The sequence below is a fragment of the Neodiprion lecontei genome, chromosome 7, assembly GCF_021901455.1.
Source record: "Neodiprion lecontei isolate iyNeoLeco1 chromosome 7, iyNeoLeco1.1, whole genome shotgun sequence".
Classification (NCBI taxonomy): domain Eukaryota; kingdom Metazoa; phylum Arthropoda; class Insecta; order Hymenoptera; family Diprionidae; genus Neodiprion; species Neodiprion lecontei.
Genome location: NC_060266.1, coordinates 19,491,083 through 19,509,099, shown reverse-complemented (window position 1 = coordinate 19,509,099; position 18,017 = coordinate 19,491,083). Strand labels below are relative to the sequence as shown.

Here is an 18,017-nt window from a genome sequence, read left to right as displayed (position 1 = left end):
CATATATTCGGAATTCATCTTTATTGTTATTGAAACTACGACACTGTTTAAAAAAAAAAAAAAATCATACGCGTTAGTTTCGTCGGCTGATTGAGATGAGCAGTAACTTCCCGTATATCGTACACGAGAAAACGTGTAAAAAACTGTAAAATGTATAGTTAACTGAGAGATTAATGTTGGCATATTTTTTTCATTCCAATGCCGCGGCAAATGCTTGAATTTTTTAACTGCTCAAGCGAATAGTAATAGGTAATCCACAGTAATTAGAAACGTCTGATAATAACATCGAGTCAAGCCTTTTCAAGCTACTCTGTACTCTACGAAAATACTAATCAGAAAGGAATCCTATCACGTACTTTACGAAAGGACGTGTGTGACACATACACAAGTGTTTAAAACGTCATCTTATGAGTTTCTTAGTTTCTTTTCTTCTCTTTTTTATACACGTGTTTTTATCATACGGTGTGACATAATCTGCTGAATATTAATATGTGTATATTAATATTCCTTCACTAGTATATTTATATATCAGATTCGAAGCATGTATGTACAACACACATACATCATACGCAATTTAATACTTCCGCTAATGTTGTTCTTTATTTTTAATTTCCGCTGCCGCGAACAGCTTTTAGTAGTTAATATAAGTAAACCCTTATCAGTTTGGTGATGCATAATTATTTTTCAACTTTTACGCGTAGCGAAAGGAAACTTTATAAACGAAGAAAAGAAACTGATAATAAATATTATTACACAACAATATTTACAACCCTGTATAGGCTTGTGTAACGTCATTCAACTCGCGTTTGATAAGATTATGTTTTAAATTATAAAACGGGATTTTAACTATCCTTGTAACGATACTTCAGAATTGCGTCGTTTGGAAAAACGTTAATAATTTTATCCGTCAACATTGTCAATGTCAATAGAACGACTACTCCAATAATACTGTCCAAAAGAATATTTGAAGTGATCGATACAGTAAATTCAGCATATCGTTTTCAACCAATAATGTATACATTTATACAAGTCATAGGTCGCTACTGTGTGAGCTAAAATTAAAATAATTCATATACCGTTACCAATACTTAAGCTGTTTTAATGGCGAATCTGGACAGATTCAATTTGTATACAAACTTTCACCTTTACATGACTTTTAAGCGTTATTCATTTCTACACTGTGCTAGAAAGAAGCATTAATTTGTCCAGCTATACATGGTTTTACTTTTTCAGATGATTTATAAATAAATACAGTTTATTTGTTTGTTTGTTTTTTTTTTTTTTTTTTTTTGTTTTTTTTTCCAAGTTTTTCAGGACTTATCCTAGAGTTTCAGTTCATTTTTAATTGTCACTTCACTTCTGTTAGAACGAAAAATGTATCAAAGAGAAAAAAATTATATTCACAAATGACATATATTCATTCAATAGTTGTAAGTTTCCTGTGGTTATTATTATAATTATCATTCTTCTCTCTCTCTCTCTCTCTCTCTCTCTCTCTCTCTCTCTCTCTCTCTCTCTCTCCTCCCCCCCTCTCTCTCTCTCTCTCTCTCTCTCTCCCCCCCCCCTCTCTCTCTCTCTCTCCCCCCCCTCCTCTCTCTCTCTCTCTCTCTCTCTCTCTCTCTCTCTCTCTCTCTCTCTCTCTCTCTCTCTCTCTCTCTCTCTCTCTCTCTCTCTCTCTCTCTCTCTCTCTCTCTCTCTCTCTCTCTCTCTCTTCTTTCGTTCTTATGCATCCATATATCTAGAATGAAGATAGATAAAATACATTACCATCATATTATGCGTTTAAACTGATTTTTATGATATAATAATTAACTACATACCTCTTGTTATACACTATCAATAATTACTTTTGCTTACTTAATTATAATATATACACAACATTTCTACCTCACTCTTATCTAAATCATGATTCCGTATTCGACCATTAATAAATTATAAACGGCTCTGTTCATTTTCACGTCTTCAACTTGATTTAATCGAAAAATATAAATCTAATCTAGCAGGGGTTGTTTTGTCATTCATCTCTTAATTAAGCGGTGCATCACGCATTTTTAGTATCAGAGTTTTCGAAACGGACTCTAACCAATATTATCATATCTTTGTTTTTCACGTGCACACAATATAACCTTAGCGTTCGTTTATCTCTGTTAATACGTTTTATATTATTTACACATGATATACATCGAAATCTGCGGTTTTTTTTTTTTTTTTTTTTTTTTTTTTTTTTAATGAAAAAACGTCTGTCTCTCATTTTGAATAATTAAAATGAAATAAATGCCAATTTACCCTCTGATAGCACTATATTAGAGGCGAACGAGCATAATCAAATTAATTTACGAACAATGAATGGAATTTGAAAAATGAATCGCCAAATTGTCAATAAGAATAGCGGAGCATGATCAAACTACAAAAATGATACTTCTAAATCATTTGTGTACAGTTAGTTCAACTTCGATATCGACAACGTGCCTGGGTATATATTCAACATTTGTTTCCAAAAAACAAATATAAGGTATTGAAACAGAGAAACTGTTTAAGAAGACGGTGTCAAGGTAGTTGGTAATGTGATAATTGAAAAAAAAAGAAAGTAAATCGCCACAATGTGATCTCTGATTTCACCGCTGATTCCACGACACAGATATATTTATTTTATTTGTTTTCCGTTACTTGATCTCCGTCACATCGTAAATGACATATAAAAAACATAATAAATAATGGTTAAGGAGTTCCGGACGTATTTATTTCTAGTTGGTTTTTAAATTTGACTGAAACTGAATGAAACAATATTACTGGATCGCAACAAAATAATCAGATCATATTATTTTTAACTGTATCAATGAATATATGTATACCTAAAGACCTGTCGAAGAACAATTGATTACGATCCAATATTTACTCGATACGTTGACATGATCGGAGAAAATATACATGCTTAAACTTAATTTCTTTTTTTATCAAGCTAATACTCATTGCTTTAAAAATTGCACAATAAACTGATCAAACGAAACAAGCAATGCCGTGCAAATGACCAAGAAGTTTAATAATAAAGTAAATGCCTAAGTAAAAATTAATATCTTATAAAATCAATTATAACTTCTTGCTTTCATAGTTACGTTGAATCGGTGATTGGTTTAATCGATAAAGTTTGGTTAGCTATTTCCTCTGTGAAGAAATGAAATGAAATAAAAAAAAATAAAAAAAAGTGGCGTCAAATCAGTGTATGATTGTAAGTCATGAAAAGCTAACTTATTGGCAGAATTTCGGTCTTTGCACAGCAACTCGTGAAGCAAGAAAAATAAATAGCTTCTCCGTATATGCTATTGATTAGCAACTTAAAAAAAAAAAAAAAAAAAAAAACAAATAATCATAAATTTATAATTTGAAACTCATTACAAATAGCGAATCTAATTGGTAACAATTTTGCATAGTTTTCTATTTTGTTTTGTGTTTTTCAATATTTTGTTCCAAGTTTTAAAATTTACCAATTCAAAGAAGTCTCGCGGAGGTGTCACCCTTGCAAAATTCTTGAAGATTAATACATACATCCATATTTAAATATACATATGTATATTATTTTCTTCGTTATTTTCGGCATCTATTTTCGAACCATGTTTATATTTATTCAAAATTCATCATATATTCCACTATATGATAAATCAGTCAGATGCTCGATATAAAATTGTATTTTATTCTGTATGGGTGGAAATAGTTAATTTCGTTTTTTTCCGTTTTCTCGTTCCTTTTTCTTTGCCTCCCTTTTGTTTTTTTTTTAATTTTTCTAAATCGTAGTGATATTTTTTTTTCGTCTTTTTTTTTTGCCGTGTTAAATGCCATCAACTTCTTGAATGACAATAATGGATATCGCACTTGTAACATAATACAAAAGGTAAACCTTTCCAAGTTTTGCCTCAAGAGAACAATTCACAACGGGCACGAGGACAATGAAATGAATGATAGACGACAAAGCGACTTTAACCAGGTTTTACAACCGGTTGACGACACATTCAAGGACGGTGGCGAGAAAGGAGCACTAGGAATTTGCATTCGGCGGAGGTGGCCTACGGTCGTAATCACGTCTATAGTCTTTGTTGGGCCTCCAATCACCAGGATATCCATCCCCTGGGTACGCTCGTCCTCTGAAATGTCCAGGCGGTAGATCTGAGGGTGGATAACCACCGCTGCTTCCGCTTCCATAACTTCCTGGACCACCATATCCATAACCCGGAGGGCCTGGAGGATATCTATAGTAATCACTGCAAAGATAATAGTTCGGAAATTCAATTCTCAGTAGAAGTAAATTTGTTCGCAAATACTCATATAAGCTTTAATACAGGCAAAGAATGAGAAAAAAAAAACTGATTTCTACATCAATAAGTAACGCATACCTTCGTTTCTCGTTCATATGCATGCCGCGATCACGTTCTCTGTCTCTGTCGCGATGATAACCGCTAGGCATACGTCCGTAAGATTCGAATCTTTCTCGTTTATGATCTCCAAACCTATCGAGCAGCGGAACGTTAATTAACAATTAACTATGACGAAATAAGTGAATAAACCAATTGCAAAGTTCAATCGCATCACATTTTACCTGCTGTCTCGAGGATCTCTACCGTCTCTGGGTACCCAATGATCGTCTTCGCGTCCTCCACTGTAATGACCACCGATGTTGTAACTTCCGCTGTCTCTCCTCACTCTCTCATCTTTCGCTCCGCCCAATCTATCCAAACCTCTTTCGCCGTGGGATCTTTCCCTTTCCCTATCTCGATCTCTGTCTCTTTTCATTTCCTTATGTTTGATTTCTTTTGGTTCCTTGTGTCTGGACGGTTGTTCGCTACTCAATGAATTACTGGAATTCGAATTCGAGTTTGCCATCAAAGTGTTCGCAGCAATTGGCGTCGTTGTTGTGGTTGTTGTTACCGTCGTCATGGAACCAGTCGTCGTACTATTTGCAACCGAGGTAATAGATTGATGTTTTTTGTTTGGAGTACTGCTGTTTGAATTCTCCTCCACTTCGTCTATTCTACGTTTCACTTGTTGTCTCTGTGAATCTTTGCTGCTACTATCTTTGGATTGTGAATTATCGCTCCACTTATCCGTATGTCTTTCGACATGTTTCTCACTATGCTTCTCACTATGCTTATCGTGTAGTTTTTCACTATGCTTCTGAAATGAAAAGAATTTCTCGTACATTGTAGCAAAAAATTAATGATGGGTTTGTAAAACCTAGCACATTATTGTCTTACTGGACGTACCTTCGGGTTGACAGTTTCTTCCTTCTTTTCGGGGCTGGATACTGGATTCGAGTTAGTCTCATCCTTCTTAGTCGCATGTTTATACAACTTGTATAATTTTTTCGCGTCAAATTCCGTAAATTTAGACACGAAATACCATAGATTACTTCTCCACTCTTTTATAAGTTCGGGATCCTTGTACTCGGCCAGACAGATATTTATCTGATTCCCAATTTGAACGAGGCATTGCCTGGTATGCGTTACTTGTTCACTCTGACTTAAAGACTGATCCGGCCTATCCAAAGCTTTCAGAGCTTTTTTGACGGGCCGCATTTTTTCCTTGCACTGTAAATTACGGCATTAATTATGATTAGATATTAATAGATTAGGAAAATTAAGATACTTTCAAATAGAAATATATCCAAACGTACTCAATTGAATTGCTCAATCTAGCCCAAATAATAACAATAAGAGATTAGACGACCAACTTACCTCGTTAAATATAGACGGATCAAGATCACCAAGAACATCAAGAGCTCTAGGCTCATTGTTGGCCGTAAAATGCATTGGACCGACAGGTTGTTTGTTTTTCTTCCCTCTTCTACTCTCTTTCTTCTCTTTCTTCAGTTTTTTATCCTTTTTCTTATCATCCGACGTAACCTCGCCTTCTTCTTTCGGCTCTTTCTTGCACAAAGGCTCTTCCTCCTTTTTAACCGGTTGCTGAAATTTTTCGTTCGTGTATTGAAATTTCATAATCTATCGTGGAATATCTTCCCTTATGTTACAAGTAAACTTTACTGCATAAAAGTTTGATTTTACCTTGTCCAGTTTAAGCTTGAGCTTTTTATTTTCATCTCCCGAACTGTCATTCTCCTCGACAATTTCTTTAGTAATGACAGTTTTTACTTCCTTAGGCTTGCGAGGCTTTCTCGTTCTGGTCTGAAATAAAGAATATAACGAGAAACCTAAGTATAAGAATAACACGACAGATCTCGCTCGCATTTTTCACACATGAATTCTCATTTCTGAACAGAAAATGAAATCTGACGATATTACCTCGGATCTAGTAAGGATCTGGGAGAACAGGACGTATCCCTGTTGAGAAGGAATAGGAAACAATTAGGACAGGAAACGTGGATAACAGGAAAAAAAATCGATTTCTCCACCTGCTAGGCTTCTTGTGCGCAGGAAAGAGGTTCGTAACAATTTGTTACAAGCTAATAAAAACACAATTTTTCATCGTTACAAACTGTGCACAAACAGAGATCTTTGGAATTTGTTAAAACACCAAAAATTATCAATCATAGAACTCACCACTCCAAGTTTAAGGTCCATCTGCTTTTTGAGCACTTTCAATAAATACTCAGCTCGTGTATTTAACTGTTTAACTTGAGGTTTACTGTCGTTGTGAGGGAGAATTTTGTCACCAAGTTTATAATTTGCGTCCAATTTAATCGCCTCCCAAGATCCCATTCCATGATGATAAATTCCTCTAAGTAACCTCGAGTCATCGTCTGGAGTCCAATCGCAGTCAAAGTTCGCCGGTTTTAATCTAAACATCAATTCATAATTGGTAGTCAACAATCATTGTCTAACTCGGTGAATTTATCCAAACTTATCTACAACTTTAATAGACTCCGATAAGAACTTACTTTATATCAAGGTGCCAATTGGCTCTCTGTTCGGAATCTGCAGGGAGTGCGGCATCGAGCGGTTCTAATTCTTTTTCAGCAGCAGAAAGGGATTTTGCATTAACCATAACGCCGCCAACTTTGAAGGTTGGACCTCTTCCTCTTTTCCGCCCTGGGCCACGGCCTTCCTCTTCAGTCCCTTTATTTTCTTTAGCGATAGTTTCAAACTCTGCTAAGCAAGCCTCGCATCTGATTCTTAGCTGCTCGCCCAAGTAACGCAACTCAGACATAGGCTTCTCTTGCAATTCGGCATCGGCTGCAATATCATCTAATCTTTTCAGCGGAGCCCCAAACTTCTTGTAGCTCTTGACGAACCTTCGAATCTGATGATTCAAAATTGTATTATTTAAAATCAATATTGCGGAGTGAAATTTCGATTGAGATAATCAATTCACCTCGGCGTCGGTAAAACTCTTCATATTTTCTCTAGGAGTGACTCTTGGTCTACCCCGCTTTTTAGGCCTCTCATCATCGGTGCCTTCTGCCTCGCTTCCCGAATCTTCAGCATCTTCGCTGTCGTCGCCCGTAGTTTTTCTGCGTTTTCTACCCCTTCCTTCTATAAAATATTCATACAGATTTTGTATATTCAGTACTTCAGTATCGCGTTATTAGATTTATACACTCAATCTAATGACATTTTTAAAAGATGATGTGGAAAATGTGTTCACATAAAACAGAGTGATTTCATTAGAATTATATCAATGGTTAAAATAAATTTTTTAAATCCGATAAATGATAACCTTCAGGCACTTGTTTAAGTGCATTTGATCTTTAAAACAAGTTACCTTCACCAGATTGATTGATTTGCTGAAGAGTCTTCCGACTTCTGGGTGGTAGATACAGATCCTCCATTTCCTTAGATTTTTCCGCTTCCTCAAGCTTTTTCCTAAAATTTTCAGGAATAATCTCAGCCTGCAAAGAAAATAATAGATCCAAAGTTAATATTGTACATCAACGATCGCTTTTGCAGCTGTGCAAAACGATACTCACCCAATCTTTACTTTCATCGTCAATTTCATTAAGTTGAGGAATCGGCTCTGTCTCTTCTTCGAAAGCGGCAAAACTGGCAACTTTGAACGCCGATAAGAGTTCGTCTCCTACCGTGGCCGGGGCTTCGTCTCTGGTTTCAGCACGTCGCAGTATTTCGTCAATGTCACACTATAAACAATCAAAAGAGCGTATTTTTATTGCCAATGACGTTGAAGTTAATCTAAATTTGATCGAACAAACTTACAGTGGGCTCCTCATCCCCGTCTTCTTCATCTTTGAACAATTCTTCGGCACCGAACTTCAGAATAGCATTTAGATCCTCCTTGTTAAAAGGGTTATTATTTGTGTTGGGACCCTTTTTGTCCAAGACCGTTCTTCCCGTTGTATCCATTCTCTGTATTACTAAATGGTCGAGCACCATTTTTTGTTTCGCACGTTCAACTATTTCTTCTTCCACGGAATTCTTTGTCACCAATCTGTATATGTTCACCTGTCAAACGATAAACGGGGCAAATTCTCCATTAGTATGTCAGTTAAAAGAGATGTTGTCGTTGTGGCTAAATCGAGATAAAATACCTGGTTTTTTTGACCTATACGATGAGCTCTAGCCTGGGCTTGCAGATCGTTCTGCGGGTTCCAATCAGAATCAAATATGATAACAGTATCAGCTGTTGCCAAATTAATTCCAAGACCACCAGCTCTGGTTGACAGTAAAAAGCAGAAGTCTGTCGAGCCATCTGCATTGAAATGATCCAGCGCTTGCTTTCTGAGCTCTCCCTTTATGCTTCCATCTAATCTTTGAAAGGGAAAATGTCTTTTTTGCAGATATTCTCCCAAGATGTCCAACATTCTGACCATCTGGCTGAATATCAAAACTCTGTGACCAGTTTCTCGGAGTCGTACTAACAGTTTATCCAACAAAACCAATTTTCCCGATCCACGAATTATCTGTTGTAAATAATCCTCGTTGCTTTCTCGCCTTTCACCGTCCGTTGGCTTAGTTAGGAATGCATGATTGCAACATTTTTTCAACTCTATAACAATGTTGAGAAACGTTGTCGTCGATCCCTTAACACCCTTGCGAAGGGCATTATAATTTTTAGTAAGTATCCACTTGTAATACTGTTTTTGCAAAGAGGTCATCTCGACACGTAATATCTGTTCGACTTTAGCCGGCAATGATTTCTCTACGTCTTTTTTCACTCGACGCAAAATGAATGGTTCCAATTGCCTGTGAAGCTTCGAGTAACCCTTTTGCGCCGCGTTGTCATGTTCTTTTTCAAATTCTTCCCAAGAGTTGAATCTATGTGTTTAAAAACAATTGTAATACATGCCGTTTAAAGAATTCGAATCAGTTTCACCAAGTACTTAATACAAATAAAAAAAATTCACTCACTTGTTAGGCATTATAAAATGCAGCAATGCCCACAACTCTTTCAAACTGTTTTGCAACGGAGTTCCGGTGATAAGAAGTCTATGATTGGTATGAAACTCTGTCAATGCTTTGTATAAAAGTGAATCATCATTTTTGAGACGATGCGCCTCGTCGACGAGCAGTGCGGCCCAATTTATGGCCCCCAAGAACGTTTTATCCTTCAAAACTATTTCGTACGTCGTCAAAATTGCGTTGAATTTCAACCTCTTTGAACTATAACACCATTCGAACTCCCTGATCTGTAAGCCGTAAAAATACATCAAGTAAAACAAAAATAATAATAATAACAAAGAGAACATTGAACAAAAATATTCTGCCAAATTCACAACACTTACCACGTTCCTAGACGTCACATCACCAAGGTAAGTTACAAAATTCATATCTGGTGCCCACTGTGCCATTTCTCTTTGCCAAGACGTCATCGTAGACAATGGTACAACCAATAAAAATGGTCCATACAACTGTTGCGTGTGAAAAAGGTAGTAAAGGAAGCATATAGTTTGTATAGTTTTTCCCAGACCCATCTCATCCGCGAGAATAACACTGAAAATAAAAAAATAAACATCAACAAATTATTAATAATCTTTGATTCATAGTCATGTGAAATTATCGGCACTTGCTTGATTTTTGATAACGAATTTCGAATATATAACATATATCTCATAGCTTTACCTATTCTCTTTACACCAAGAATGAATCAACCAGTTTAATCCGTCCATTTGATAGTCTCTCAAGACTAAATCTTTCCCCCTTCCCATGTATTCGGGCTGCCCTTTGACTTGATGAAATTTTGGTCTATACTTTAATACTTTACAGTGTTTACTCGGTGTTCGTTTCGAATCTTCCCTATCGCGAAATTCCTTGATCTTCTCAGGCCATTTTTTTATTATCAAAGCTCCATCTTCCCACGTCGCATCGGCATATGGTAAACTTTCCCATTTACAATAATAATCTGGATGTCCAGAATCCGGTTTGTTATATTCAGCTGTGAAAAAATATTATTTCAACAAATAACGGCGCAGATAAAATTCGTCTAGTCTTTTATCCAATCAAGTACAACAATTAACAAGTTTTTACCAATTATCCGTTCTACGTAATTGTAGCTTTTCAATAAATCCTGTTGAAGTTCCAGCTGACATTCGAAGTAGTCTATATCTTCAGGTCCAGCATAGTCTCTCCATTGTTTGATTTCCCGTTCTCGCTTCACGAAATTTTCTAATTTTTTAATACCCTTCACCTACGACAAATAAAATAAAATATCGGTTTAAAATGTAAAATAGAATATACTCCAGTTTCCATCCACAACCAGTCTGTATAAAAGTTCGAAAATTTTCTCATACCTTTTGCGCCTTCAAAGAATCCTCTGATTCCCACGTATTGTGTATATGCGACCAGCCTTTCCATTTTATTAGATACTGCGTCTCGGCTTCTTCGTCCGCCAAATCTGTAGGATTCAGATCACCGTTTTCTTCAACAGCGTAGACAGTCGTCACATTTCCAGTAACTAACAGTAGCAAAAGTTTATACACGTTCGTTATAAAATGCCAGAAATCGTAAGACGATTTGCTTGTGTTGCGTTCATGTGATTTTGCTATAATTCGCATTGATTTACTAAAACTCACCTCCTTTTTTTCCTCTTCTCTGCCCCAGAATTCGTTCAATGGTTTCGGCATTATCTGGTTCCAACGGAGTCGCCAATGCTTCGTCAACCTCGACTATATCCTCACTGTCAGTCCCCTCTTCGCTCTGTTCTTTGTAACTGACTGCAGTTCCAGCCCGTCGCGTGACTTGCCTAAATTGATATTTATCGTGTGTTGAATTACCTAACGATCATAACAGCCCAAATAATTTTAAATTAATACTGATGCGTGCTCACCTTCGATTATCATCGCTGTCAAACGAAGAATTCTCCGAGGATTCTGATATTCGTTTATGACGTGAACGAGTGTTTTCTTTCACCTTTTGCGCTGCTCGACGATTTATCGATTTACTTGGCGGAGGTCTCCGTTTAGTAGCTTCATCCGATTCTGATTCTGAACTGTCAGAATTCCAGGAATTTTGAGTACTGAAATAAGAAATGTTGCAATGATAAGTAAACGAGTGCCACTGTGAGATGTTATATCGCGTATTAAGACGTTACACAAAACTCGACGACTAAGGCTTGAAGCTTGGAAAACAAATCACACTTGGAAATTAATTTTTAGCTTTATGTTAGCCTGTTAACAGCGATTAAAAAGTCTAACAATTCAAAGAATACATGATGATAACTTAACATGGAAAAAAGACTTCCTGATTCAAGTTGACGAGAATCAATGCAATGCATTTGTTGCGAGAAAAATTTCAACTTGCTTATGTGGGGTTTGCTGAATTACAGAAGAATTGAAGTTTCATAATTAAGACTTTGATATCGCTTTCCGCTACCGTCAAATATCAGTGTAATTGTAATTGAATTTTCGAGCAATTGCATTTTTCTCAAATTTTATCACAATGAAATTTCCTTACGATCACAGAAATCCCAAAGGATATAATAAAATACTTACTTATGATAGCGTTTTATCTATTTCATTCTCCTTACCTTTTTTTTTGAACCTTCCGTCGTACATCGCCGTCGCTTTCGCGTTGCGTAGTGAGCCTCTCTGGTTCCTTGCGGGATCTCCCCGATCTTCGGATTCCATAAACGTCTGGGTTTTCATCCCATTCACGACTCGAGTCGCTTTTATGTCGAACTTTTGTCTCTGAGCTATGTACCGAGCTTTTACTTTGAATGCTAACGCTTTGTGCAGGAGTATCCGATTTCGACGATTTATCTGACTTTTCAGAGTCCGAACCTGATGCTGAACCAGAACCGCTTGAGGAGCTAGAGTCACTGCGTTAGCAGCCAAGCAGTTTTGTTTTTTTCGTTATACTAGTATTACTTTTTTTTTTTGTCACCCCCTTTCAAGGGGTTGGTTAATATTGGTAAATGAATGAATGAATGAATAAATAAGAGATATCTGTTGACTCGCATAATGATTGACCGTATTGTAAGTTTCGAGATAATATATTGATTCAAACAGAAGATAAGTATTATCTCTGTTGAGAATTAAAATTTTGTTCAGGATTAATATCTGATAACGATAATCGTGCACGTGTTGCTCGCTTGTAATGTGTCAGGTTTAATTTTTTCAATATTAAATTCTGACGTCTCAGTGTCTCGTAAAATATTGATGAAATATCTATAATTGTATGATTAAATACAAGACTGAATTAACAAAATGACTATATCATTATTCAGCTTTTACGCTCGGATGTAATACATTCATTTCATTTCAATACGATTTTACAAACATTTTAAATAAGAAATATTTTCATGTGTGTAGAAAATGATACTGTTCGATAACTTTTCACTCTGGGAAGTAGTTGTTTATTGTTGTCTTTAGCGTAGATCAAAATTACAGTGACTCTGGTATTGACATAATATGATGAAACGATGTAGTAGTAATAAGTAAGGCAAACACGCAACTTGATCTAATTCTCACTCCTAAACTATGATTTAAAATACAAATATTCAAGAGCATTTATCACTTTATAGATTATCATAAAGTTTTTCAAACTTAAGTTCACAAGAAATATGAAAAATTCTATGTATCCCCCAATCTAATAATCGAAACTACTAACGAAATAGAATCGTAATAAGTTCATAAATTCTGGCCATTGTATCCAGAGCCGAGATGATCTGATTGTAATAATCATTAGCATGTCTCTAAGTTTAATACAAAGTTTAAAGTAAATGAAAAAAAAATATTTATTGGTAAATCAGAGTATGGAATGTAAAGTGAAGAAAAATGTACAACTTTTGTAAATTGAAACTCATTTGTGGAGTGGCAGGTAGTACAATGCCTCTTTTTATTTATTTTCCAACATCAGCTTCAAAGAACAAATAACAGTTAGCCGTAAGATCAGCAAGGTAAAGTTAGTACTGGCGTGCAAAGCTTGAGCAAGTAGCTTGATTGATTTTTAATCACGTGAAACTTCCAGAAGTATCGATCTGATCTCAGAAAAACCACAAAACAAAATTTTAAATACTGAAATTGGCTTTTACCTAATTTTATTAACCATTCATCCGATCTTTTAGTATTCACACAATACGACGTCCAATGGAAATCATAGAAGATCTTACTCATTCTTTATACTTTCTATCTCTGAATTCGAAGTAAGTATTTGAAATATAAAGCATACTTTTAGATGTACCAGAATTCAATTTACTAATTGTTTCCAAAAATATTCCGAGACTTAAATCAGAGATTATAATTTGCTTTTTTAGATATCCAGGTTTTCCCTGATACAATTGGACACCGTGTGTGTTATTACTAAATTCAATTCTTTCAATTCACTGCATATACACACCTGTCTGATCCAGAACCAGATCCGGAGTTGCTTCCGGATGATGAGCTGTCGCTCTTACTCTCGTTCTCCGAATCTGAACCAGATTCCTTACCAGACTCAGAATCTAAAGTTTTCTGTAAATGCAATTCGAAATATACAATCTAATAATCAGTAATCGCTTATACAGACATCTATATAAGAAAGAGCAGATACCACGGTGTTGTTTGGATATACTGTGCTAATATTTATCCAGTAATTCAATACCAAGGATATTATTAGGAACAGGAATGATAATAATATTAATAACGCTAATAGGTTTGACTATCTGTTGCAAATATGTAGTAGAATTTGTTATGGATCTATTCAATTAGACAGTGGTATATCATATACAATTTCCTGTTTACGAAATTCCGTAGATTGCTCAGCAGCCATTTTGTGGAATTCATCCGCCATTTTGTTTATGCCATATTATACCAAAAGCAACGAATTTATTGCAATTATAGCTTGCCGATATGGCTTGTGTTGCTTTGATAATTATTCTTAATCACCGCGAAGTAAAGCTGCTGGTTTTATTCAGATTTAAAACTACTTTGCTATCCTTTTCTCAAGATTTGCAAACTTATTGTACTTATACTGCAGGCATCCCAAGATCCACCTTATCCTTTGTCCACAGATGTCGATGGTGATGTAAATTCTGTGCCTTCTTAGCTTACGGAATCAGATCATAGAACAAATGATGCAACCTTGCTTACTAGATAGCTTAGATATATTATATACAAGGATGGAGATAAAATGACTTATATACTGTTTTTAAAGTGTAATAAATAGGTTTATTTATTAATACAAAAGTTACATCAACATTTCAGTGTTGATACAATCATTTGTGTACAATATGTAAATCCAGGTGTTTAAATAAGGTAATCTTATATTAGTTGTTATTTTGCATCAAGATCTCAGACAAAATTTACCCCACAAACATTGTCCAGCGAACTTTACATATTTGAATCTCTAACAGTTTGGTGATTGAGGGAAAAAAATATATGTGTGATGCGATAGCTCTTCCAAGTATCGAATGTAGATTCCTAGATATGTAAAAAGCATAGGAAACACTGATCAACGATAAAGAAATAATATTGAGTGATAAAAAACTGAGTTCTACGCGTTCCAATAGAAAAAATATGAATATACACTTCGCAAGGAATATTCAATAGCTGTAATGCAATTATTTATCACTAATTTGAATCGAAACTATGTGAGAATTAAATGATGCATCCCAATTAAGTTATAAGAGAAATAATACCAGTGCCTAATGGTAAGTATTAATTTGCATTATAACCATCAGATGGAAGAACAAAACTTTCATTGCCATAAATAATGCTAGTTTCTCTTTTCTTTTATGATATATCTATACGTATATATTTACAGTGATATGAATAATTGCTACTTGGATAAAATCTTCAACTATATAGAAACGAATAAGATGATTTGATTGACATTCGAATTCAGGAATACGAGCAAATAGTAATATTGAATCAGAGTAGTTATTATAATTTATAAAAGAAAAAACAACTAGCAATGAAAATAATTCTATGTACACGATACGCTTTCACTATCGAAATCTTTTATCTCTTTAGTTCAAGTTAGCAATGAGCCTTAGTATTTTATCTATTTTTATTTTTCTGTAGTTGTTCAATTTGCGAAAATAGTTTGTGTGGCATAACGAGCTTAATAAAAAAAACGATTGAGGACCATTTTTCATTTTGTCGCAAAAGAATTGAATAGCATTAAAAGCACAAATATACTTTTACAATAGCAATGCAATAAATTTTTAGACGAATGTTACAAAAATTTACGTTTTACTCAACAGTTTGTTTGCAGTGAAAACCAGACTACATTAACAATAAGCTTGTAAACAACATTTCTTAGCAGATGAGTATGGCTGTCGAATATCAAATGGATGTCGTGATTAAATCTGATTAATTTGGGCTTTTAAGCCGTACAGTGCAGATATTATTGCCTTGTAGAAAGTTGAATAACTTAGGTGGGTTTGAGGATAAAACTGATGCAAAACATATTGGCACAATGTTTTATCGATACTGGGAACACTGCTGTGTTTACGCACAATGAAACAAAGCGGTTGAAGCAGTAAAAGTATATGAAAATGATGTGGAAAATGATGGTCAAAGTTTGAATAGAATAGTAAGTAAGTTTGGAAGATTTGCCAAAACCAATGGCAGTAAGGATTATAATTTTTGAAGTAATGTCACAAGGCAAAGAGTTGCAGGTTATGTGGATAGCGTGCGGCCCAAACTTTAAGCTCAATTTGCAAAAATGGGTCCGTCACGAATATTTGAATAACTGTTACCAAAGGTTGGGAAAAATAGTGAGGAATGGTTTTGCGGGAAAATATGGTTGGAACATTGACATTTTAATTGAAAAAACTCGTTGTTAGTAGAATGTAAACAAACTTATAGGTTATTTGGATGATCAAGACTTTGTTAATTTGTGGAAAATTCGTTCAACAGAGAGACAAGTCCCTGGGCTCAGTCGGGGCACAAGGCCCCGCCCTACACGTAGAAACCCTTGAAATACAGGTGTAAATAATAATTTTAACAATTATCAAGCATTTTCTAGCCGCAGATGATTAAAACACAAGTCGCAAGGGGTATTTTACATTATTCCAAACAACACCGCGGTCGCATCGGGCAAATTGGTATCGCAGATAAACGGTAACGCTCATATCATAAATAAAAACAAATAATTATCGATGAAAATTGCGAGAAAAGCTCGAAAATTGACTATTTTTCGTACCCGTCCACTCACCTGCATCATTCCCCTTCACGAGTAAAACCAAATTCCTTATTTAACGTCGAATATGCACTATTTCACCCCCTGTTCACCCTTCCGATTACGAAACAACAACGTATTCACGATACTAGATATCACTGGTTATATTATATCCCGACATTGTTCAATAATATCGAATTTTCCCGTACTATATGGTCACGGACCTGAGCTTGGCCGCCATTTTGTGATCCCGTCTTGTTCGTCGCCCTCCTCGATTCCCCCCCTCTTGCGTCCCTCTCGACGGTACGACGTACCATCATGCATTGCGCGCGCGGGACATTACCTCACCCCTCGCGCCTCACCCGGCGCCATGGCCGTTTCAGGTGAGCGCCGCTGCGTCACGATTTCTAACTGCGTTTACATGGAACGTATGACGAGTAAACAATTCAGGTGGACATAGGACATATTTGTTGCCCAGTTACAGAGAAGAGAGGGGAAAAATACGATATTAATAATGGAGGATGAAAATTCAAGAAAAAACATCCTGCAACGTTCCGATCGATAATACATCCGTCGAATATATATGTACGCGAAACCGGCGTAATTTTCATCATTGATTAATCGATCGCGTGACGACAATGTGTCACAACATTTGGGTCATCGAACAATGAATCGGAAAGAAAAGAAAATAGAAGTAGAACAAAGAAAATTGAACATCGAGACACAACCGTTTGGCTGACATTTTTAATTGTCGTGTGGGGGGAATGCCTGAAATTGACCCAGAATACTACGCGATTGTTATGATTATTATTTCTTTCTTCATAACGACCTTGCTCACGATGCGGTGTCGAAAGAGGAAAAATCTTCGATCGCGACACACAGTTTCCGAGAATTAATTTAAAGACAGCAGCTTGTTCCCTCTTTCTATCGTTGGCGGGTTTAACGGGTATAGTTCGATGAGTCTTGCGATACATAAAGATTTGATTTCGAATAAATGAACCCAGAGAATTCCTCTCATCTCTCGCTACAATAAACATTTCATTGAAATGAAATTCGAGATTCGAATATTTTTGTACAAAACTTGCAACGCGTAGTAGGTACGGGTATAAGTAGGTAGGTAGGAAATTACGTATCCGTACGTGTGTCTGTGTGTGTGTCGTGTGTACACATACATATATGCATTCATCGTTATGTAAAGTGTTAGTGACGTCATCATGCGGGTACAAAGCGCCGCTCTAAGGCGGACTAGTAAACTACAAAGCTTTCATTTTCCATTACATTGGGACAGGGCCGAAAGCAGAGCGTAATTATTGTTTATACAATGGTCTGTAAAGGAACGTATGCGTAATTATTTTGCATTAAAACAATACATGTAATTTACCCAATCCAATGAAATGTAACGAGACTTTTTTCCAAGCAGTAGGACAAGTGTAATTTGTACTGAATGAAAGACGAAAAATATTACCCGGAGACCCTGTGACACAACCACAACGGAAAAGGAGGAGTTTGACGATGCTG

General features: G+C 35.8%; 1 protein-coding gene across 2 annotated transcripts; it reads right to left on the bottom strand.

The window, feature by feature from the left end:
- Window positions 1-1,641: 1,641 nt before the first annotated feature.
- On the bottom strand, window positions 1,642-17,994 carry LOC107219072 (chromodomain-helicase-DNA-binding protein 1). 2 transcript variants are annotated; one of them, XM_046745567.1, is made up of 23 exons: window positions 16,536-17,994; window positions 13,734-13,846; window positions 11,923-12,213; window positions 11,224-11,412; window positions 10,970-11,139; window positions 10,688-10,851; window positions 10,425-10,584; window positions 10,020-10,332; window positions 9,683-9,890; window positions 9,309-9,586; window positions 8,489-9,215; window positions 8,157-8,402; window positions 7,913-8,080; window positions 7,708-7,834; window positions 7,318-7,478; window positions 6,884-7,245; window positions 6,546-6,783; window positions 6,051-6,170; window positions 5,724-5,951; window positions 5,253-5,576; window positions 4,589-5,163; window positions 4,386-4,499; window positions 1,642-4,253 (listed from the first exon to the last, which is right to left on the bottom strand). In XM_046745567.1, exons 1-23 carry the CDS (start codon window positions 16,542-16,544, stop codon window positions 4,031-4,033), a joined length of 5,508 nt encoding a protein of 1,835 aa, XP_046601523.1. In that variant the 5' UTR covers window positions 16,545-17,994; the 3' UTR covers window positions 1,642-4,030. The 2 variants fall into 2 exon arrangements, with proteins under 2 accessions (XP_046601523.1, XP_015512633.1); XM_015657147.2 differs by lacking the exon at window positions 11,923-12,213 and having other exon boundaries at window positions 16,536-17,993.
- Window positions 17,995-18,017: the final 23 nt, after the last annotated feature.

Bases quoted from the DNA above. Each gene is read 5' to 3' on its own strand.
- LOC107219072 (XM_046745567.1), bottom strand. The intron at 9,891-10,019 runs GTAAAGCTATGA...TTTTATTTTCAG, and splicing joins TCTTGGTGTAAAGAGAATAG to TGTTATTCTCGCGGATGAGA. The intron at 7,835-7,912 runs GTGAGTATCGTT...TTTTCTTTGCAG, and splicing joins ACGATGAAAGTAAAGATTGG to GCTGAGATTATTCCTGAAAA.